This window comes from Parasteatoda tepidariorum, chromosome 10 (genome assembly GCF_982258835.1).
Source record: "Parasteatoda tepidariorum strain Cologne lab strain chromosome 10, Ptep-v5.0, whole genome shotgun sequence".
Lineage (NCBI taxonomy): Eukaryota > Metazoa > Arthropoda > Arachnida > Araneae > Theridiidae > Parasteatoda > Parasteatoda tepidariorum.
In genome coordinates, this window is record NC_141764.1 from 16,633,800 (window position 1) to 16,659,247 (window position 25,448).

The window sequence follows — 25,448 nt, forward strand, 5'->3', positions numbered from 1 at the left end:
GAAGAATTTATTTTGGTTCTTCTGTTAAACTAAAATGTAAATAAAAAGCAATTATATGTAACTAAATTAAATTTCATATAACCAAATCAAACCTAATGTTGAATCATAAATATATAATTATATTGTTTAAACGTTGATGCAGCATCTATTTTAGTTAGTATTTTAAACTGAAAATAGAGCAAAAATGGTTTTATTACATGAAATTTATGGAAAATTTAAATAAATATTTATCCAACACTATGCGTTGTTTAAACGTTGATAAAGAATTTATTTTATTAGACAATTAATTTGAAATAGAAATAAATAAACTAAAAATTGAGTAGGGAAAATAGATTTATTTCATTCAATTTATATGAAATTACAGAAAAAGTTGACCCAAAAATATATGTTGTTTAAATAATGGCAAATAATTTATTTTAGTTATTATTTTAAACTAAAAATAGAGGAATGAAGATAATTTTTAATAAGTTCAATTTGTATGAAATTAAACTAAATATTTTACCAAAAACGAAGGTTTTAATGTTAATAAACAATGTTTTTTTTTAATCATTTTTTTGACCTTTATTCTAAATTAAAAATATAGAGAGGAAAGAAAAACTTAATAAGTATCGGTTCGTATAAACTTAGACTAAATGTTAGACCAAAAAATTTGTTGCTCAAACATTAATGAAAAATTTATTTTAGTTTGCAAGTTAAACTAAAAAAAATAAAGGAATGTAAAAAATTATTAAATCTAATATTTTAAAAATAAAAATAAATTTTTGAACAAATTATTCTCTTGTTAAAATATTTAATAAAGAATTTTTCATTTACTATTTTAAACTGAAATTAGAAAAATAAAAAAGCTTCATTAAAATCAATTTGGAGGAAATTAAACTATTTCAAATATAATTAATGTAAAAACGGTGATGAAAAATTTATTTTCGATGATTTAGAAGTTGCGCAAAATAGAGTAGAATGTTGGACAAAACATGAATTTTATTTAAGTATTGGTAAATAATATTTTTTATATATTTATTTATTTTACTGTTATTCTATAATAGAAACCCTTCTGTATTAAACTGTTCGATATTAAACCCTTAATTAACTTGTATAAAATTAAACTTATTGTTATAAAAAAACTTTTTAAATAAAAATGTATTTTGATATTTAATTTATTTTAATTATAATTCCTATACTTAGGTATTTATTTACATTTTTTTTAAATTTATTTATTTTACTGTTTATAGGATTCTAGAATATTATATACCATTTCCCTGTCACCTAGACAGAATCAATCTCTTGGTGAACAAAAGGTTTCAATATTAGTATTGTATTTACTTATTTGTTAAATAGTATTGTAAATGTCTTGTAAATAATATACATTTTTGAAATGCGAATGAGGCTTCAATTTTAGTTGATATTTTAAGAACAAATTCCGTTTGCTTAAAATTACAAAAAAAAATTTTATTAAAAATTATTTTTTCCAAACTCTACAATAAAAAAAACTATTTTTAGAGATCAATATCAAAATAAAAAATAATCTTTCATAACTCAATTCTCCAAAAACAAGTATTTTGTTTTAAATTGTTCAAAGTTTGATATGAATAGTGAATATTAATAAAAAAAATTAAATAAAATTTGTAATATAAGGATGTAGATATGTAGAACTTTAAATTAACCATCTGTATAAAGTAGACGGTCCCTTTAACAACAGTGTGAAGACTATCGCCCATTCAAATCGAAATAAGATGTAATTTTGTGAATATTAAGACATTAGCGAGATTCGCGCTCATCGTGAATCCCTTTCTAAAGATAGGGTCGATGAGCTTATTGCAAGAAAGCATGGCTATAATGATGCAAACAACAGCCATTTACGAACGCAGTTCATACCTGGCTCCTCAATTAGCGTTCGCTTTTTACCTTCTTTATTTCTTTGTTTGGGTTCCAAAATAACTCTATTACAATTTCTGTCAAAAATAGACATCTTTATTTGACTCACGCGAATCGTTGTTATGTCAGGAACAGTATAATTGTTTCAAGTACTGATTCGAAAAAAAGAATGTTTTATAGTGTTAAAAACCTGATGTCGATCATTAAATGCACGCACGTCCATGTAATACAGAATATAAATTTGAAGGTCAAATTTTATTACACCAGACACCGTTAATTGAAAAAAAAATTATCCCGTTTTTTCCTTAGCTTAATATGCATACGATTATGAGTTTGTCCCAGTTACAATTTACTTTCAAAGCATTAAACCAGGTTAATGTAGCCCTTAACACCTTAAACATTTTCTAGATTGTCTATAATTTGCTAAAAACTAATAAAATAAGCGTTAAAAATTACATAAATTTTTATTTCTTAAAAAAAAAAAAAAAAAGAAAGAAAATTAAGCCATATTATTTTGGTCTTTAATTTGAAAAGACCTAAGGAATTTAACTGCCCTTCTGAAAAACTTCCTTTTTTTTTTTCTTGGGTATTTTAACTCCTTCTTCAAGATAATGATTTGAAAAAGACTAATTAGTAAGCATTGGAGATTTTTTAATGATTTCTGAACGTGAAGCTATTATTCTAAAATTTGTTTTTCACAGCATTGTTTTAAATGACTTGTAATAAACTAAAATATTTAATCTTAAATAACGTTTAATAATTTGATTTAAACATATATTTCCTATTTCTTTTCACAGTATTTAGCTTCTTAATTTTCAATGATTTAAAATGTCCAAAATTAGTTAGCTGTAACAAATACTTATAATCTAATCAAAATTTACATTATCTTTCTTAAATTTTCTCTCATCGTCATGCTTTTTCACCATCAATTATTTGCCAAGTACTGAAATGATTACAAATTTATCTTATATTAAGTTTTATCAAATTGAAAATATTTTTTAAGGTCAGTTAATTTTTAAAACAGCAAATAACGTTTTTAAAAATATTTGTGATTAGATTTTAAAACTTAGTAAACGTATGTGATACTCTCTTAAAGAGATTCGAAGCTTTCCTTTTTCTTTGAAACTTTCTTTTTAAATGCTTGAAAACGTTTTCTGTTGATATTCTTCTTCTATTGTACCATATAATTTGCATACAAAAAATTTTGGCGAATATTGTAGAAGCCAAATTTTTAATATGACTGAAAATAATATGTTCATTTTATTTTAAGTAATATGTATATGTTCAGTAATATGAATATTATATATGTTCAGTAATATGTATATTAAGTATATGTTCAGTTTATTTTAAGTAAAATTTACTTTTTATTTAAGTTCAGCATTTTTCTTGGCATTGGTTTCAAAGAAGTCCGAATAATAAAAGCAGCATATTTTTACTTTTCATTATTTTTCAACGAATAATAATTATATTTTATATCAAAAATTAATTTTTTAATAATTTTATAACTTAAAGGTTTCAACAAAACTTGAAGTTAAGTATGTAGAAAAACGAAACCGAGTCTGCATGCTAAATAAAATAAAAACATAAATTTCTTTTCAACACTTTAATGATTTTATGTTTAAATTTTTTTTAAATGTTACGAAATTTCCAAGAAGGATTCCCGGGCTTCGTATCCCTTGAAAGTTCTTTTTTTTGTTTTTTTGTCTGTATTTTCAATTCTATTTAAAGAGAAAAAAGAAGCAAATATCCTAAAACTGTGAAATAACTAGATAATTAAATTTAAAAAAAATCATAAACCTGAAAAATTTTATGTTAATTTTAGAAAATATATTCACATTTAATGTTAATTATGTAGTAGCAAATGACGCTTATTCTTATTAGAAAATAAAAGAAATATGTAGAGAAATGTAATTGAAAAAGAGCTGAAGCAAAATATTAAATTGTTCTACAATAATAAAAGCAACAATTACAGAATAAAAACTTTAAATAAAGAATTTCCTCAAAATTTGTTTTTCCCGCAATTTAAGAATACAAAAAAATAAAGTACAAATCGATTTTTTTTGACAAATTAATGGAATGTTTTCTTGATATTGACTTCAATGACAGCTAAATTAACAACAACAAAATTATTTCTTATAAAGTTGTTGAGACTAATTTTGTTCTATAAACAGGTATTCAATTGAAAATCCCTGAAATTAGTTTCGATATCACGTGACCTTCAGCCCAAACAACTTCAATCCCCAATATACTTTCACATGCAAGATATTCAACGACTAAGCCCCAACAATTGATAATTCTGAACATCGACGCGCGTGGATGTTCCTTGGAGACGAAGAATAGTCTTTCTCATGCGTCGTAACTATGAAACAGAAGCATCCCCTTTTCTCGCCAAACCATATAATGCTGATTAATAACCACAATCTCGCCAAGGCATGCCACGCTCGGTTGGCTATCTATGGCCCCACAAGTGTGAAACAGTCCCCGCAAGAAATGTCAAGGCTTAAACAGGATTTGGCATCAGAATAACATAGTCCAAGAATGAATAGCTACTGAGGTTTGGGTCTTAGGGTACGACTGGACGTCGAAAATCCATTTTCAATTAAAGCCCTGGCGTCGATTTATAAGGATCCTCAGATAGGATGCTCGCCAACTTCTATGACATAATTGCAGACGGGCTTTCAAAAGCCTCTTAAGTGGGAGACAGTGTTACTTTGATGAATTTAAACCGGGTCTGTTATTTAAGCTTATTAATTGAGGGTAAAGTTTATTTGAGCCCATTTCCTGGCGACTCAAGAGAGCCCTGCAGATTTATTGTGTAGGCCCATATGTAGGGACTTTCGTTGAGAATCAGAGATTCATATTAAGTTCTAAATCTTATGCAATACCTTGTAAGCAAAAGAAAAAATAATCTAATTAACGACGCAGTAATATTTTTAAAACTCATTTTGTCCCTTAATTTAAGTTTCTTAGGTTGGCAAGGAGCATTTAAATGAATTAAACTAGAATAATTGTCTGGTTTTATTCATCGGTTAGAGTTGGAAAATAGTCTCGGTGAAAAATGAAAAACCTTAAACTAGTATCATTTCAATCTAACGATATACTTTTTTTTAAGCATAGCAAATTAAGATCTATTTGTTATTACGAAGAACTGGGGTTCGATTCACGGTGGCGGTCAGAAACTTATCCGGCTTCATATTAATGGGATGCAAACTTGTCTGGGAAGTTAAGGCAATTGGTAAGCACATTGACAGTACCGTTGGTCATAAAATTGTGAAGCCTTAACCTCAATCACTGTCCTGGCTTACGACAGGCTGTTGTGGATTCGCTTTACTTTTAATTATGGCGAATTTTAATAAGCTAATTAAGAAATGATGGCCTAACAGCCCTAATTTTTTCAGTTTCTCTAAAAAATTCGTGATTATTTTTTTTTTTTAATTTAAATTATTAATGAACAGTTTAGACTGTTGAATTGCACTTTACACACATGAGTTAGAAGCAAAATTCTACTCATTAAATCATTTCATAGAATGGTTTAGTTGTAGTTTTCATCTATGTAGGAAGAATTTCAAAAATTAGATGAGAACCTAAAAACTTTAATGACAATTCAGGAAATCAATAGGATAAATATTTACGTATGCTTTCTTACAATATAAATGAGCAAGACTTTTAAAGGATTAAAATTTTAAAAGTTCCTAAGAAACTCTTTTAAAACTTTGACTCAGAATTTTTATTGCAAATCTTTTTATTATTATTTTGTATTAATGTAGGTGAAAATAAGAGAAAAATATTATATTTAGCATTTGAACAATTTATGGTTCAATACAGCATTATGGTCAAATACAGCATAAGATATCGGTGTCTTTTTCTGCGTTAAAAGTAAAATCTCCCAAATACGGCTCACTTCCAAAAAATAAATTTTTAAATTTGCACTTATTTTGATTTAAGAGAAACAGTTATTATTCATTGAAATTTCTTTGATTTACAAAATCAATTATTGATAAATTATTTAATATGAATAAAATTTGTTTTTTAAACTACTTTATTTTTAGATATAATATTTTAATGCAAATACAATTCCGATAATCTAAAAAGTTTTTTAGTAGCTGTTAGACTGTTTTTTTATCATTTAAAAATATATTCTTGCTTGCAATTAGAACGTCAGAAAAAAAAGACATATATATATAAGGGACACCGATGTCCCATTTGCGATTAAGGGCTAAACTTTACCTTTAGTGTTGAAAATAAAATTTGCTGCAGTCTCAATATGGTGCCACGTTGAACCATGTGAAGTTTAACATATTTTTGTACAAATTAAACCATCTTGGAGTTGATTAAACAATGCGATGATTTAGTTCGAGAGAAAACGTGGTAAAATATAACATTTTATTAAAAGTGTTGCAAATTTTTATCATATTATTGTTCAAAGTACAGATATTATAGTTCTCTTCTAAACTAATTATTTTTGAGATTGGAGGAAAGGGGGGGGGAATTATGTTTGCTTACACAAAATCGAATTTGCATGAACTCTGTAACATTAAATTAGTTTTTATAATGAAAAACAACTACATACACAAATACTGCATACTTTTACTCTAAAAATTCCCAATAACTTTTTATGCTTATATAGTGCTATTTAAATTACAGTTATTACTCGTTTTTTATCATACATTTACTTCACTTTGATATATATATTTAAAATTATTATAAAATTTAAATTTCAGTCAGACGTAGTGCTTAATTTTATCTCCTGTATTTAATATATTTAAAAGTGAGATTTAATGTTGTAAAAGAGATTATTTTAAACATTATAAATCAATAGTTTTATGCTTTTAAAAGAACACAAAAATTTAATGCCATGCTTTTAAAAAGAACTTAATATTCTAAAGTATCATCAAAAAATATTATTTTAAAAATCATCAAATACTTCCTCAATATCAATTTTCTCCTCTTGCACTTTCTCATAAAGCGAAATTCAATGGCGGGAACAGTGAATAAAAATATAAATAAACTGAACATCGGCCGCAAAACGGTGACAAAAAAAAAAGTTTTCGTAAAATAATCATAAACAACCTGTTAGTCCCCGTAACATTCAAAACAGACAAGTTCCACTCTATTCTAGAACGAACTTTATGAGATTCGAGAAGAATAGAATGCAGTGAAAGTAAAGTGCGCAATAAAATTTAGGATCCTACTTAAGTGCCCCTCGAAACGCACATAAACCTGTCCACGACGCCGTTACGGTCGCAATACACGACTGTGACGACGGCGATCTCGGAGCCGGGAACCAGAAGACGGAAAATTGAACGATCCGAATGCGGAGGAGTGCCGCAGGAAGAGAAAATCCTTCCCGTCGAATTTCTCCAACCCTTTTTCCCCCTTCTTTTTTTTGAAGTTCCTGTGTATAGGAATTTGTTTTAAACTTTTTAGGATAGAAAAAAATATTATTTTGAGGGATAAGTCATTTCTTGAAATAGGCATATTTTTATTTTTAGATAATTAATTTTAGATAGAAGACAATTTTTTTGATTGATGAAAAGTTATACATGTTCGTAATTTTTCTTTTCAATAAAAAAAAATTTTTTTTTCCTAACTAATAAAAGATTTTTTGAAGCAGAGATATGATCGATTCTGGAAAATATTTTAAGTTAAGAATTATTTACATAATGTCTACATAATTAAAAAAAATTAATTAAATTGGTAGAATAAAATTTTTTGACAGATGCAAAATTGTGCGTATAAGTAGTAGTAACTTTTTGATGATAAAAATATTTTTTTAAAGTATTAAATCATGTATTAAAGCAAGCATATAATTATTTTTAGATGATGATCAAACTATTCTTCACCTTAAAAATTAAGTTTTTAGAAGACAAATTTTTTAAATAATAAAAAGCTATGCATAGTTGCAACTTTTGTTTTCTAATGAAAATTTTATTTAAACACTAAATCCTGTTTTGGAATATAAATATGATTAATTACATAAAATACACAAATATTTCTACACATATAAATGAAAAAAAGTCATTGAATTTTTAGATTAGAAATTTTTGATCGAAGCAAGGTTATGCACATTTGTAGTATTGTCTTTTAGATAGAAAAAAAAATTTTTTTTAAAGCAATGAATCATGTTTTAAAATCATACACAATTAATTGCAGATAATACACGTTTACTTCTTGCCCTTTAAAAAAATTAACAAAATTGAATTCGGAGAAAATAAATTTTTTGAAAGATGAAAAGTTTTTCTCACATTTGCCTTTATATAAAAATTATTGTTCAGAGCAATAAATTATGTTTTTAAATCGTATAATTGATATAATTCATTCCAGAATTTTAGAAAAAAAATTATTCATCTTCAAAAAAAAATGTTTTTTTCTAAAATTAATTTGTAAAATACACATTTTTTGCTAAGGCTAAATCCTGCAATCCTATTAGTTTAAAAAGTGTACTTTTTTTCTTTTTTTTTTCATCATTTAAACGTTTAAAAAAATAAATAAGTAATTAAAAAAATAAGTCAAGAAGAAATATTTTCTTAAATATTCTAAAAATTTAACACTAGAAAGAACATACCGGTTCGTTTCAATACTGGTGTTTCATTGTTTTGGTTATTATTTTTTAAAAATATTTTTTTAAGTCTGATTTTGATTTTTCACTTTTTTGTTTTAAAGTTAATTTTGTGAAGCTATAATTTATAGTTTAAAATGGTAATACGTAACTGATTCGAAATAGTATGCAAATAAATTTGCGCCATCTTTATAGAATGGAAATCGTTTGACCAAGGCAAGTTATATATTTTTTCTTTGCATTGCTATGCTATTGAAAGATTTAAAGTCAATAATAAAGAAATAAAGTTATCTTCCTAAGTCAACTTTATAATTATTGAATCATAACCGTTTCTATGGCTTGTCCAGCTGTTTGATTGTTTGACCAAGGCAAGTTATATATTTTTTCTTTGCATTGCTATGCTATTGAAAGATTTAAAGTCAATAATAAAGAAATAAGGTTATCTTCCTAAGTCAGCTTTATAATTATTGAATCATAACCGTTTCTATGGCTTGTCCAGCTGCTTGCAAATCGAAATCAGTATTGAATAAGTTCCTCTTTCCCTTAAAAAATAAAAAATTATAAAAAGTGTGTTTTGTTTTAAAATGTGTTCAACGTTTCAACAATGTTGATTATAAATTTTTTAAGAACAATCCATAATCCATGAGCCCCTTTTTAATTTAAAACAGAATAGTATACCAAAATTTAAAAACTTCTTATGACGTTTTATAGACTATATAATTTACAAACACAATAAATTAATAAATTTTTTGAAAAGCTTAAACATAGGAAATTTTTTACCGGGGAAAAAAGTCTCTAATCATGTTTCTTTTTTCGTTAATTACAAATAGCTCGTGATTTCTTTTGATTAAAGGAATACATTATTAAGTGTTCATATTTTTATGAATTTTCATGCATATATAATGACACAAAGTTTATTCATCTCGTGTTAAAAGTAAAGAGATTAAAATGAATTAACTCAATGTTAAGATAAATCGGTAAACATTTTATAATTTTTAATAAGAAGTAATAAGAACAGAATGATTAAAATTTAATATGTTTTACTATGTTAGTTCAAATGATCTGAATTTAAATAAGATACTATAGTTTACTGTTTAATATCACAAATTTATAAAATCAAATATAAAAGTCAAATATATTACCTAATATTTGCAAAATATAAATTATAGAAAATACTAACTTTGTACTTTATTCACTTTGTGCAAATTCTTTACCAAGTTTTAAGCCATTACCCTTTGTTTAAATTGAGATTTAAATTACGAAAAATTCTAGATAGGTCAAATGATTTTGCATCTTTATTTCACTCTTTTCTTTTTAACATGTGTATGATAATTTCAAATTTTATTGTATAAAAAATTATTTCCAAATTGGTTGCTTTTGGTTCAAGATTTTATCCAAGAAAATTCGCGCGCAAAAAAAAAAAAAAAATGCAGATCTTTAATTATATATGTGTTAAATAATTTTTTACATTGAAACAAGTTTTGAAAGTGATTGGCGACATAATTTCCCACAATAGCGTTAATCATATATAATTTAGAATTAACTCCTAAAATTATTTGTAAGTGTATTAAAAAGTCGCACCTACTTGTTTTACTTAAACGTTGTATTATTTCTGCGTGCGTTAACTATCCTTACCTTTGTGTGTGTTTACTACTCTTAAGTGTGAGTGAAATGCAAAATAAAGATTTTAAAAAAATTATAATTACTTAAATAAAATAAGTTGTTTCCTAAATAATTTAATCCTGAAATATAATTCTTCTAGAGTGACCCATATTTTGAGTTATAAAAACACGAAATATTAAAATCCAATTTCCTACATCAAAAATTGGTCAACTAAGGGGAATTAGTTTCATCGTACCGTGGCAAAACGTTTTTATCTCAGCTGAAATTTTCGCCAAATGAAACGAGAAACTGAATTCACTGAAAATGAATTTTATCCTCAAAAATATCCTAATTATAATCAAAAACATTTCCAACCGTGAAATGCATAATAAAGATTTATTAAAAAAAAAAAAAAATTAAGTATAAAAAACAATTATCTTCTAGGAATTTTTTTTTAAATAATTTATTTCCAAAATATGAAATTATTTTAGAGTGATCCCTATTTTAGTTTATAAGAACACGAAGTATTAAAATGTAATATTAAAATATGAAAAATATATAAAAAAAATGGAATGAATTTAGTGAACTGCTTTCATCCTAATGTGACAAAATGCTTTTATCTCAGCTGCAATACTCCTGAAACGGAATATATCCAGAATACATTTCACCCTCAAAAATATCCAAATTAAAATTACAAAAATTCCTACACTGATGAAAAAATAAATAAAATGTTTAAAAAAAAAAAAAGCCTAAATAACCGGTTTTCCGTTACCATTCATTTTGATATGTTTGTTGTAAAAGGGATTATGGACCCTAATCCATGCACAAGAGTTTGCAACGTCTGGAAGAGTGGCGAAGTTGGCATTATTGAGCCATTAAACTTGGCGTAATGTCGGAATGGGAGTTAAGAATCGATGGCGCGGACCCGAGATTTAGACGCCGCAGGTTTTATGGCTTTACATTTTAAATCCTCGGGCAAACCGGAGAACGAGAGCCCTACGCTTGACGTATGACTCTCTGCCTTGCAGAGCTAGCTTCTTGGAGCGCCCCTACTTTTTCACTGTCAACCGCTAAGACCCCCGTATCCCGCCGCCTATCCTACTGACTAATAAGTTTGCTAAACCCCCTATTTTTCACCGATTCCAACACCGATCGAGGATCGAACGTTTAAAATATCTGGCCATGTCTTACGAAAAGTCTCTCTCGATATAAAAGAAGGAAAAAAACTGCTGTATAGGCACGAAGAAAGGGAGAGAAAAAAAAATTGATGCATACCGGTATATGTTGTTGATAACTGGGATTTTATGCGTCCCCCCCTTTTCGTTTTTTTCCCCTTCACTGGAGTAATTCCCTAAAGATTCTACTTCTTTTCCCTTTTTAATCAGGATCGAAAGTTTGGGTAAGATAACAGGAACGCCATTTGGAAAGTTTTGGGAAATTAACGTTCTTTTTGGAAATAAATAGCCCCGTTATTTATTTGTGAGCTTAAGTTGTATCAAGACATCAAAGCCTTCTCCCTTTTTTTTATTTATTTTATTATTTTTATTTTGCTTGTAAGCGTACTTTAAGTATAAATGATCGGTCACTTAAAATATCGTTAATTATTTATCTTTGTAACGTGCATATATATCTCCGAGATTTGCAACGTGAAAAGTAAAATTGCACTTTTCATTTGGTGAAAATACTAAGTTATTCATCGTTGGGTTATCTTGGAATGAATCTGCTCATCTTATGCTGGTTTGAGAGTAAACAAGTGGTTAATGAGAAAAAGAGTGATATTGATAAATAGGGATGGGTTCGAACAATAAATAAATAAAAACTCGAAACATTTAACAAGGAAAAATTAAAAACCATTACTGGAAGATTTACACCAAAACATTTAACATTTCATTACCCCAATACATTAAAGAAATGAATACTTGCTCTGGAAGTTTGTTTTTGGCTCTCTGAACAACATTCTAGGCTCTTTTTGTTATTCAATTTTGTTTTTATAAAAAGGATGGGGGAAAAAATTTTTTTAATCAAATGTATGCTACAATTAATAGGGAAATGGATAATATACTACTACCTATTTTGATTTTGTTAAAAAATAAAAATTACATTAGTAAATGTTTGCAATGGACTCCAATTAATGAGTAACATAAAGAGAGCTGTGATTAACAAGCTTTTCTGGTTTAAAACATGAAAAATTTGTGTTTTTAAATTATTGGTAGGTGGGAAAAAGAACACTGGTAAAAAGAGCACCCGGAAAAAAAGCAGTAATAAAAAGAGCACACGAAAAAAGAAACCATGAAATCACTTTTTAGAATATATATTTACAAGTTTTAACATATTTTAATTAAAATAACTCAAAATAATTTCTTGTGAAATTTTATTTCCCTTATTGAATTTCAAAAACGGGTTTTTCGGAAAACCTATAATAGCTTCTCAGTTGACATTTAATATTAATCAGCGAAGCTCAGTTTATAAAACAAAAATCCCATTCCATTTAAATAATTAAAAAATATTAAAAATATATTTGTAATTTAAACATTGTTTTCTTTTACTTAACTGGAATTAAGTTCCCCTGTTAATTATAAATTAATATTTATAAAACCATAACAATAATTAAATAAATAAAAGTTAAAATTAACTAATTCAGAATATATTTTTAGATTAAAATCAGTTCCATTTTGATTAAACTTGCTCTTTTAAAAAGCAATGTAGTTTAAATAATCAATTTTATTATTTATTCACACTTACCGCTTTACTAACTTAGGGTCAAAAAACCAAAACTGCACGTATATTGATCGTAAGGTCATGCTTTAACCGCTAATCTGTCATAAATTTATTTGACATTAAACAGTCATGAATTATTTTTTTAAAAATCTTTATATTAAAACTTAATGATTCCATTTTTTATGGTGGTATCACATGGACTATATGTTGATGCTTTTCCTTCCCGTTACTGTTTTTCCGTACTTTTTTTCTGTGATTCTAGATTATAACCATAAGCTACAATTCGTCAAAATGTTACTTACCAAATTATTAAAAAACAGCTAAACTATTTTATATTGACTAAATTTACGAAATTCATAAATTGCCTAGATGATTATCAATGATTAAATATATACTGCTATTTCTTAATTATCTTGGTTTAAGCAAACTAAAAAAATATAAATCAGCTGCTATGCTTTGAAAAAACGATTTATTTAAGCTCATAAATAATAAATTTGATATTTCAAACATATCTATGAATAGATAGACAAATAGAAACTTAACAATAATTACGCAACTGTTAAATAAGAAAGAACTTAAATTTTAATAAAAATTTTCGATTAAACATAAAGAATTCCCGGAATTTTTTTTTTTTTGTAAAGAAAACTGAAAATAAAACTGAATAGAATGAAATTGGAAATGAAAACTGAATACTTAAAATAACATTTATATAATTAGTGTTTTTATTAGTGTCAAGTTGAAATATTCGATTCGATTATTATGATGCTTGTTTATGAAAACCTTTTCATCAAGTGCAATTGCATTTATTATTAATAACAATTTCTCCCATCCATGCGTGTACAGGACCGGTAGTACAAAAAATAGCTTTCTCGATGCGTAGCAACAAAATTAGAATAAAAAACAAATCAATACAGACTGCCACCAAATTATTTAATATAGTTTACAGTGACTTGGAAATAAAAATTTAAATAAAAAATTAAAATATAATATAATGAATGATCGAAATCAAGAGAATGTCGACTTTGACCGGCGAATGTCAGCAATCACATAGTCGCTTTGGTGAATATCCGAAATATTTGTTACATCCGATTTGATATTAATTTATTCGTTGATATTATTATATTTATTCGATATTTTAATATCTGCTCAGGATAGATTAGGAAAAACATCAGTGTTCGGAGTACCGGGCAAATGTATACCGGGCAGTGGCACTGAACCTTAAAAAAACATCGATGTAGGGTATACCGGGCAAATGTATACTGGGCAGTGGCCCTTAACTGGACCTAGTATACTTCGGAAATTTGCCAAAGCGACTGTGTAATTGTCAGCATTCACCGGTGGAAGTCAATAGCCACCAATTTCGATCATTCACAGTAACATATTCATATTTTTAACGGCGAATTTAAGTTTTTGCAGATGAAAAGCAACATTGAAAACGACCAAAAACACTATCCAACTCGTTTTCGGTTGTAAACAGATACAGAATATATCGAATTTTTTATAAAAATTGAAGTTTGTGGTAGCGAAAATATTTAAAGTAAGAGGTGCGGGATCTGGGTGTAAACTATTTGCATTTTGGGTGTGTTTGGACTCTGAATAGTATATATACGAAATCTCGACTTGGTGATAACTTGAAAAAAAGTGGTTCTTTACAAAATTTTTAGGTTTGTTCAACATCAAATTCGGTGAGATATTAATCCACAGTATTTACAGTGTAATTTCTAAGAGAGTTTCTCTTGCATAAAAAAAAAATCTAAAATTTGTTAGATAGACAAAACACAAGACGAAATTTTAAAGATCAATGGGCGTTTGTTTATTTTTATGATGATGTTATTTTTAGCTTATGTTAGGGTTTATCTTTATGTTTAAGCTATTTTTTTTATATCATCAGTCGGTACGCATGTTACTTAATCTTTTATTACTATTTCATTCAGTACTAACGGACAAATGTTTTTTTCTTTCTTAATATCATAAATTTCAAATAATATCTTAATATCTCAAATTTTTTGTTACTATGTTTGTTCAGCATCCCCCTTGAAGTATATATATATATATATATATATATATATATATATATATATATATGAAGGGGAAAAACAGATGCCTTAAAAACAAATATCCCCATTTGAAAAATTAAAATGAAATATTAATTAATTAATATGAAAATAAAATATTACTTCTTTTAAGATTAGTTAATATTTTTGATCATCATAATCTAAAGCATTGAACTATAAGCATGAATTATAAACTCTAATTTTATCAATATCAATTGCTTTAAAATACTCAAATAAATATCCATTGTTTCAAAATACCCAAATAATTAATTTGGAAAAGTTCTTTTTTTCTGCTGCTTTCTTACTTTTTTTTAAAATAAAAATTAATGTTTTTTTTTTACTAATTGTTATATACTACTAACTTATATTTTTTACTTACTGTTACATTCCTACACTCCGTTCCTTTTTTAAACAAACAAGCTATACTACCTGTTATATACACACACTTCCTCTTATAAAAATAACGAATATTTAAATTAGGTAGCTTTATCAATGTAAAGTGCTAAAGGTACCTAATTTAGATATACGCGTTCTTAAATATAAAATAATATTAAAACTTACGACGAAAATAAAAATACACAAAAGAATTAGAAAATAAAGAAACATTTTCAAACTCATAAATCTTTTTACTGTAAGTTTTGTATTTTGTACACTGTCCACTGTCAATACATTATTATAAATTACAAGATTACGTTAATTTTACACCGTTCGTTGATTTATCATAGAGCAGCTGCCAAGCATCAAGTAAGTAATGTCGAAATAAAAATTAACTTTAAAAAATATTTCATCAAAAATTCTAACAAAATACTGAGATCATAAACAAAATATTGTGAAATAAATGATTATAACAAAATATTTTTTTAAAAAAAACTTCTAAATATTTTACATATTTGTCATTCTTGAAATTATATTCATTCCCATGAGTTTAAGCAAAATTTAATGTATTTATTTATAAAATTGACCATGATTATACTATATGCTTTGAAGCTTGATTTCTACGCTCATTACACATTTAAATAACATTAAAAAAAAGGCGTCACATTGCACAAAATGAAACATATAGATAGAATGATTTGATGACTTTACTAGGACATAAATTACTCAATACAGATAATTATTACTTATTATTATAAATTCAGTTAAATTCATTAATCATTTGTTTAATACCTTAATGTTTACAAATTTAAAAATTTGTAAACATTAAGGTATGCTCATCTCCTACTAAATTACGAAGAATTGAACCTCCTTATAATCTTTCATTTATTATTTCTTACTTTTTTAACTGAAAGGAGAGAGAGAGATCAGAAATGAAAAAAAAAAGAAATAGAAACTTAAAGCAGATAAGAAGAATGAATGTGAAGAGGTTTTAAATTAGTTTATTCTTATTAGATACATATTTTATACTTATACTCTTATATTTTGTTCTTGATATATTTTATCAATAACTTAAGTAGAAAATGTTTTATGCCATTTTAAAACTCTAAAAGTAAACTCCAACTTCCTTTAATCAGTAATTAAAAATTTCGAGTTCCCTTACATTATTGACGAATTAAACTTGATATTTTCTTCTCAAATTGATTATTAATTATAAATGTCAATTATAAATCCATTCATTTAACAATTCATAACAATTTCATGGTTAAAATTCTACAGAGTTTTCCTTTTCTTTTTTTTATTGATTACAAAATGTGAATGTTTCAATAACTAATTTATTTAAATACGTATTATCAAATACGTATATTTCAATTCGAGAAATAAGTACTCGTCAAATAGATAAATAAGTACAAATATGTTAATTAAAAAAGTATGCATAAGTCAATTATTTGTTCATATGAATGACATAATTCTATACATTGTTTTAAAATGAATATATAGCCATATTAAAATGAATTTAAACCCATATGAATTTATACCATATTTATACGCATGCTTTACACTTATTCTATATATCACTAAAAACAATAGCCACGAGAAGATTCATAAAAAAATATCCTATTGGATACACATCCCTCTGGCGGAATTTTATGGCAACTTGTTTGTACTAAGTTTACTTGGCAGCTGCACTAATAGAAATCTAATACACTTGGATTTTCTGGTCAATTTCACAAACCGGATACATGCACATGTCAAAAATTTAAAAGATCAAAAACATTTAAACTTACAATTAACAAGCTTTTCTCCAGAAACTATCCCTGGTCTAAAACAATTTCACGTCTGTACAGGAAAAAAAATAGCTTTTTTTAAAGAAAAAAAAGAGAGCACATAATCCATAAGGAGTCCAAAAGGAACACACAAAATAATAATGACTTAGGTGGACTCTTCCGAACATTTTTGTTTATATGTAACTGAGTACTATTCTTCTGGGAATTGTTCCACAAGGTTTCTAGAAGTCTTTTGCTTGATGAAAAGACGTTGGCTTTCTCTAGGGGGAGGGCTCTTCCCAGCTGGACGCTCACCCTCAGTTTCTTCTTCTTTCCCCTTGTTTCGGGGGTCGAAGTTCCCGAACTGAAATATTCGCCTTTCAATTTTCGTTTTCTGGGTATCCCCATCTTTAGAGCAAGCGCGAATATTAGTCGGGGTCCTAGATTCCATTTGTGCAAAGTAGTATCCCCTCAAACGATTCGAATTTGATTTATGGTGGAGAGGCCCTACCCTTTGGAAAGCTTGGGTGCGAGAGAAAGTTGCATGTAAGCAATGACATAACACTTAGCAACGACGTCAGCGTCGCTGATTTACATAAAGGCCTCATAGACTGTAACATATTCATTTAAGAAAATGCTTTTTTTTTTATAAATTGGTTTGAGCGATATTATTTAAACAAAGTTGATTCTTTCGTTTTTATAGGCAAATTTGCACTTTGTTTCAGACATACCATTCGTCAAATTTACTTGAATAGTCGAAGTTCGAGGCATTATGGCTCTTTCTTTAAACTATATTACTTACAGATTTTTTTGCGATAAATTTAAAGGCATCTTTGCTCTTATTTTGAAGATGTTGTAGTTGCAACAATCTATTTAATAGATTTGTTGCTTTGAATGATATTATTTCACAAATTTGATATTTTGAACTTTAGAGGCGGTTTCGTTTTTGCGGAAAACAATTTAATGAATCTGAAGTTGTTGAGTACCTCGAAAGATGAGCTACATTTAAATGAGTATTCAAAACGAAAACGTGTAAAAAAGTTAGCAATGATCTCCAAGAGAAAAATTCGTATGTAACAAGCATCTGTGGTAAAATCCAATCCAATTTGAATGGGCACAGCCCAAACGTTTCCTGCTCGAATACTGTAACAGTATATGCACATCTCTCGTTCGATTACTTTAACAGTATATGCATATCTTCGGTTGAATAAGTTTAACAGTATGTATATACCTCTCTGCTAATCACTAGGCAATATGCATTGAGGTTTGATTTCAAAGTCATCATCCAGGCCATCTAGTCAAACGGAAGTCATGGGTGGTCTGTCCAAGTGGTGGTGGACCAATTCCGGGCCACCAGGTCCCATGACTAGGCCTGCTTCCATCTTTGACTTGTTTTCTTTTTTCCACTTCATGCGTCGGTTCTGGAACCAGATCTTGATCTGTCGCTCCGTCAAGCAGAGAGTGTGAGCGATCTCGATCCGACGCCGACGCGTCAAGTAGCGATTGAAATGAAATTCCTTCTCTAATTCAAGGGTCTGGTAGCGAGTGTAGGTCTGCCGACCACGTTTCCTCTCTGAAATGAAATAAAATAAAGACATTTAGTAAAATGGAATAACGTTTTAAAAAATAGTGAATTAAATTAGATTTATTAATAAATTAACATCCAAGTTCAGCAATTAAATTTCCTTTTTACAAAATTTGGCTCAATAGAACTTTCACATAAGCGACATACAAATACTCTTATAAAATGCTAATGAATACATTCTAAATTCTGACTGGAGCTAGAGTGTTTGCATTTGACAGAGATGATCCAGTTTCAAGTCTTATGAAAATCCTTCTAACTCGCACATTTTATCAATATCGCCAGTGTGTTAATGGATCGCAGTTAAAAGTCGTGTATTGCTGTCAATTCTAACCATGCGTTTCACATAAAAAGTTTTTTTTTCTTTTCTTTTTTTTTTTTTTTTACCGATAATTGATTTAAAATTTCATTTTATTTTGTATTAGGTTCGAAGTTTTAAGACTGAGAAGTGAAACACGGACTAATTGTTTAATATGAGTGATAAAAAAAGAGAGTGAAATGTCAAGAACTCTTGCGTAAACTTGCACTTACTGAATATAGCCTTTGTGTATGGTGTATCTCTGGTTTCAAGAGAACTCTAAAAATCAAGGTAATTTTTATCGAAACGCTTTGGTAATGACTTTGTCATGAAATTAACAATAAAATATGGATTTTATTACCATGCTAAGTCGTAGTAAATATGGTAAAATTTGATAACTTTAATCAAACGTCTGTAATTTCACCAATATTTGTATAGTTTGAGATGCCTCAAAAATGTTTTGTGTGATAACCTCTATTTTATTTACCAAACGCCTGTTATTTTTTTTTCCTGTGTAAGTGATAAGTTATCATCTGCCAGCATTTAACATTATAAAAGATTTGCATTTGTAACTGTACATAATCCGTGACAAGGTTAAACTACACCAGTAGCGTAATTGTTATGTATTACGGCTGTCCATGCATCCTAAAATGCAAGCGTAAAGGTAGCAGGCGCAAATCCCACCGAAACTCTAAATACATTTATTTATATTTATTACACACACATTCGCAGGTTTGTGTGCTCAATGTAAAGCTCGATGCGTATGCCTTTGTCAAGTCGAAATGAAGATATCGCAGGCATATATTGTGGGACACGGTAGAATTCGAACCCGCTTTCACCACGTTACAATAGACGCATCTTTGTGGTAACGTCTTTCTCTAATTTGAGCAATCTGTTCTTCAGCTTGACAAGATCTTATATCGTACTTTGTAATGAGCACACAAGTCGGCATATATATGTGAAATAATAAAAAATAAATAAATAAACTCTTGGAATAGTAATACTTTTTTGAATCATTTTCTTTACAACAGCTTTTATTCTCCACCAAACGCTATTTAAAATGTAGGCAGCGGATTCGAATCAGAATGCAACCATTGATGAGAAACAGTAAATAAATAAATTTAGTTTGGATACATATACAAGCTCGTTTGCTTAATCTAAAGAATGGCTTACTTCTTGTTAAATTACAAAACAGACAGTACAAAATTGAAAGAAAAAAAAACAGAATAAAGATAATGAACTCGTCACCTCTACACTTCAGACCAAGCATTTGGCGGCAGAACAACACCCTGAGGCAATGCAAGAAACAATAATATAGTTGTTTTGCTTGCACCTCGCCGTATTACTGTTCCGATAACCGGTCTGAAGCTTAGATGTCGTGAGTTCGAATCCCGCTATAACACTGGATGTATATTCTCTGCGTTTTTCGTAAAATTAATGCTGCTTTTTTAAACGGAAAAGTTTTTAAGCTAGTCTATATAGTTACAAAGAAATTCACATTTGTGTAAATCCCACTGCCCCCATAAAAGATGGAAAATACATTCCCCATAGTTGGATATATTTAAGTTTAATATCTTTTAAACAACACTTTTCTGAAGAAAATTGCTAATTTTACCTCGATACCTTAGCATGACGTAAAAAACATTCATTTGGTTAAATTTAATTTTCTGTTCTGTATTTGTGATTAAATGTATGGTAATAAGAAATATAATTTTTTAAAACCAGAATTTCCGGCAAGCCGTTACCGTAGCTTACCAAATGAATAGTTTAAATACTGTATAGTTTGCTTTAATTACCAAAATTATGGGCTATGGAGCAGAAAGGTGCTCCAAGAATTTTGTTACGTCAGATCATAAAAATGGTATAACATGCAGTAGGTAGTCGATGCTATATAATTCTATGTCTCATGATAATGGGACAAAGAAGGTGACTTGTTCCAGTATTTTGAAATATCAGATAATGACTACACTATAACAGTTGAAGAAACTTTACTGCAAATTATAACAAAACAACAAAGGTTCTGGTTGTCTCTAGTGCAACATTAAAAATATCAGCTCAGTCTCATTTTAATCCACATTTATTTTTTAAAAACCTAATTTACCTAATAGGGATTTATAAAAAAAAATATTTAAACTTAAATATTATAAATTTTAATATGTTCGTTAAAAATATTTGCAGAAAAAAACAGTTTAGAGTATGCGTTATTTGGAGGACAGGGATTGAAATCATGATAATTGGTCCCGAACTGTCGTTTTCGTTTAGTAAAATTTCGCCAAACTCGCAGTACTCTTCTCAAAGAGATTTTCATTTAAGAAAAAGGAGGGTTAAAAATATTATAACTTGAATTTAAAAACGAATAATAATAAAAATTATCAATTAAAATTTTAAGCATTATTTTTTTATTGCAAGCGTCCATCAAACATTTAAATCAAAAGCAAAAGAAAAGGCATCAACCACAACTAACCAAGTAAATATACAAATGGTCTATTTGTGTATTTTTCTCATGGTCTAACATTAAGGAAAGTAAACAAAATGACTTTTTCCCGAGGCAATATCGCACACCAAAATGAAAATTTAGAAAAGAAATATCGCTCATCGCGTGTGCAGGTCAGTTAAATTTCATGCATACGAAATTTGAGCAAGTGGGCCAAGAGAAAGAGTGAAATGAAGCCAAGACGAAAGATCTTTTATTCATTTCTTCATCTGCACCCACAAAACTTTATCCACTTTAAAATGCATGCGCTTCTTGGCTTCATTCCTGCTTGGCGTATATTTGTTATTTTTTTGAGCTCTCGCCACAATGCATGAAAATATTTCATTTCCCTCATCTATCTCCAATACCATTTGAATTTTTCTCTCTTTTGATAGTTTTTTTTATTTTTTATTTTTTTGCACGAGCGCGCCAATGTAGCATCTAAATTCATTTTCACAATTTTTCGGGAATGAACAAGATGAATGTAATTACTGTGGAATATTCGAATTTTGTATACAAATGAATAATATTTATATTTGCTTGAAAAGGTCTAAGAAAATTTTATTATTTAATTTGACTAGATGATATATGTTTGCTTGCAAATGCAAATTTCATCCTATTACTAAAGAACATAAAGGCGAGCAAATTTTAAATAAAGCATAAGAGTTATTAAATGTTTGCATAAAATTAGAAATTGTGATGAAATATTGTTAATCCCTCCAAAAAATTATTACGTTTGATTTTTCTGATATTATAAAAGAGTTGCTAGTTCTTATTTTCAGTTCATACTATAAGAGATTTATAGTATATGTTCCAAGAGACTTATATGTTCCAACAGCTATTTCAAATTCAAAACAATAATTGATGTAAATTGCATATTTCCATTATGTTAAGATTAGCATATATTAATAACATGAAGCTATCAAAACAAAAAATATCTTAAAAACATTTGAAAATATATTTTAATTGCATACAAATTACGCGTGAACTTCTTTGTTTCAAATTATAAGAAACATCTAGATAATGTTTCATATCGAATCGAGTAAAACAATTATTGAGAATAGGGAATATTTCTTCCTATATATCGTATTAAAGCAAAGAGTAGAGTTAAAGCAACTAAAAAACTTCGGGAAAAATTCAGCATATTGTAATAAAACCTGAAGAAATTGTTCCCTTTTAAATATATTAATTTATGTTGAATCATATTATCAAGCAATTTTACTATAACTTTGATAAAACCATATTAGTCCAGCCATATTAGAGAGATTTTGCATAACGTTACAGACTTCCACAACTCTATTAGTGCTTCAAAGAGTATTTAAAGAATTTCACTAGAAATATCGGAATCGTTATAAAGCGTTATAAAAATGAAATCAGCTTTATGGTTAACGTATGCTAATATAAGCTATGTAAAATCCTTCGATTATCTTATGAATTTGCTAAAATCTTTATAGCATGTGTAGTTTTTTTTAATATCATCGCACACATTAGTTATATTGTTAACTTCAAACATATTATTGTTCGAATTTGCAAAAAATGTTAATTAGGGTGTGAAGCTGAACTCAATTAGAATGCTTTTGCAAGGCGTTATAGTTTCTCCTAACTCTAACACTAACGCTTTTTGAGCTTCTCAGCGTATGTGAAAAACTTTCACTGTGAATAAGAAGTGTAGAAAATAAGGTTAGAGTTTAGAGTTATGGTTTACATAAGACAACGCTTCGCGAAATATCTTTATTATCGCGCAAATAAACCTAATGCAAAGTGTTACGCTGGGCTGCATTATCGCAAATTAGTTATAACCGTAACTTTTAAGTTGCACTGTATTTCTGTGAATGTAAACCTTGTTTAACTAAAACTGAACAATTCCATGGTTCAATAAGAAATGAAGTTGGGAAAGTGAACCTGTTTTTTAAGTTCCCAAATCGCAGAATCTTTCGCTATTAAAAACCTTCTTCTAATAAATGCAAAGAAATGTGACTAAAATCACTTTAGCATTAAGATTTAAATAAGCTTTGTCTTAAATTAATCATTCATACATTTTTAATTAATAAATAAATAAATTTAAAAAAAGAAATTTATAACCAAATGTGACATACATTCTCATGAATGTTAGTTTAAAAAGAAGGGTAGGATCTAAACATCTTCTGATTACACAAAGTTAGAAATTTTAGTTACCATAACCTTAATATGGTGCTAAATTGAACCATATTATCGTATTTCGTAAACGTGCCTACAACAATACTTGAAAGGAGAAATGGTATCGATGTTGCACCTCATTAAACTTGCAACAATTTGCATTGATTGAAATTGAAGTATCGATATTATAATTCACTATAAAACAAATTTCTCTGAAAAGTTGTGTATTTAATTACCTAGTTATTAAAATAGTATGAATAGTATCCCTAAAGGACAGAAATATTTTTATTTTTACTTTTAATAACTTAATATAATAAAGGAAAAGGAAAGCTGATAAAATAAATTAAAAGTTAAATTTAGCCTTTACAAGTCGCATAGAAAGTTATTAACTCCACGTCAACCCTTGTAAAGAACTTTTAATGATCATTGAAAGTGCTTTAAGAAAATAAATAAAATGAAAATAATGACTTTTAGATTAACAGATGGAATTCTTTACTCTTCATTTCAATTTTTTTTTTTTTTTTTCAATTTCGAAAAATGTAATTTAGATGCGTGATGCCATCCCCCTTTGTTTCCTTTATTCTATCCCCTTCTTAATAATCCTATTGTGCTTTTTAATGAAGGCTCTAAAATACAATTCCATAAGAATGCTTCTAATACCTTTGGAGTTGAGCAAAAAAAAAAAAAAAAAAAAAAAAAACACTGCAGTTGTCGAAATGAACTCTGGATCATACTTCGCTCACACCTCTACTGCAATTATTAAAGCACGCAGGACATCTAATGACTGTACATCTTCAAGCGGGTGACAGAGATAAATGAGGCTTAATAAGACACCGGGAAAAAAGGGGAAAACTAGCGTTCCTTGGCGCTTTCCTTAATTAAAATCAATTAACAAATACTCGCGTTTGCGGACGAGAAATACTTTTCATTTTTAAAACTGGGAAAACCTATTAAAAAAGAACTGCTTTCTCTTCTCTGAGAAACAAACTGCCTTTTGTTTATGCCTGCAGCTGCAGGAGTTGAGCTTCAGTAAGCATTTTGTGCATAGCTTCCCACCCCTTGAAAGAAAAGAAAAAAAAGCATAACAATAACAATAATCCGTGGGCATCATTTGTAGAGTCAAGAATCCGCGGAATGCGAGATTTTCCAGACGCAGCTTTGATGAATGAGGTGCGAGGGGCTTATTTCCGTGTGCACGAAGGGGCTAAAAACGCACCTCATTTATGTGTGGAGCGCCCTAGCACGCAAGGGCTTATGAATTTTGTTAAGGTGGATGAAAAAGAGGGGAGGGCAGATATGGGGGAAGGAGAATAGGCGATGAATCATTCTAGACAGAGATGAAACGATGCAATGCTGCAATCAAGCTGAACTATTGTGCCAATATATCTGATGCGGTTAGCAGTTAAAAATTAGAATCATCGCTCAATGTATACCCTTTAAACAGTTTAAAGTTACCTTTATAGAATTGAAATAATATTATAAAAAGTGTATAGTAAAATATATTCTGAATTAATCTTAGCAGATATGAAATGTTGCAATTTGTAAAGTGTAGTCAATGATGGATTCGTACAAAGAAAGAGGATGCTATATGTGACTGAATGTATTGATGTGGATGATTGTATCTTTAGATATATTACATATACACATGAAAACAAAATTAAAAATAAATTTTAAAGGGAAGAGGGCAAAACATAATTAGCAAAAAAACAATATTTAATTTAAATAAAGGAGAAATCAGAACCGAAAACATAACTAAACTGAAATAGAAATAAAAATTCTTTTAACAAAAATGTTAAAAATTTTACAAAAAAAGATAGGGAGGAGAGAGACAAAAGAAGAAGATTGAGACAATAAAAAATAAAAGTTTGATAAAAATATAACTTTAAGGACAGCGTAAAGAAAAATAATTAATTGATTAATTAATCAATAAAAAAGTCAGCCTACATCATAGAACCCTTAAAGTATGGACTAAAAAAAAATCTGTTTTTTCTTCCTTTCTTCACATATTTTCTT

General features: G+C 28.1%; 1 protein-coding gene and 1 long non-coding RNA gene across 8 annotated transcripts in view; both read right to left on the reverse strand.

The window, feature by feature from the left end:
• Positions 1–17,096, reverse strand: part of LOC147802184 (uncharacterized) — a 163,981-nt gene extending 146,885 nt beyond the window's left edge. The window contains exon 1 of the long non-coding RNA XR_015429616.1: positions 16,968–17,096. This is a non-coding gene — a long non-coding RNA (uncharacterized LOC147802184). The remainder of the gene's footprint in view (positions 1–16,967) is intronic.
• LOC107450669 (homeotic protein antennapedia-like) overlaps positions 15,411–25,448 on the reverse strand; it is a 240,182-nt gene continuing 230,144 nt past the window's right edge. For 6 of the 7 annotated variants that reach the window (XM_071183845.2, XM_071183843.2, XM_087152611.1 and 3 more), the window contains one exon: positions 15,411–18,519. In XM_071183845.2, the coding sequence (XP_071039946.1) occupies positions 18,245–18,519 (275 nt within the window). In that variant the 3' untranslated portion in view covers positions 15,411–18,244. 7 annotated transcript variants of the gene reach the window in all.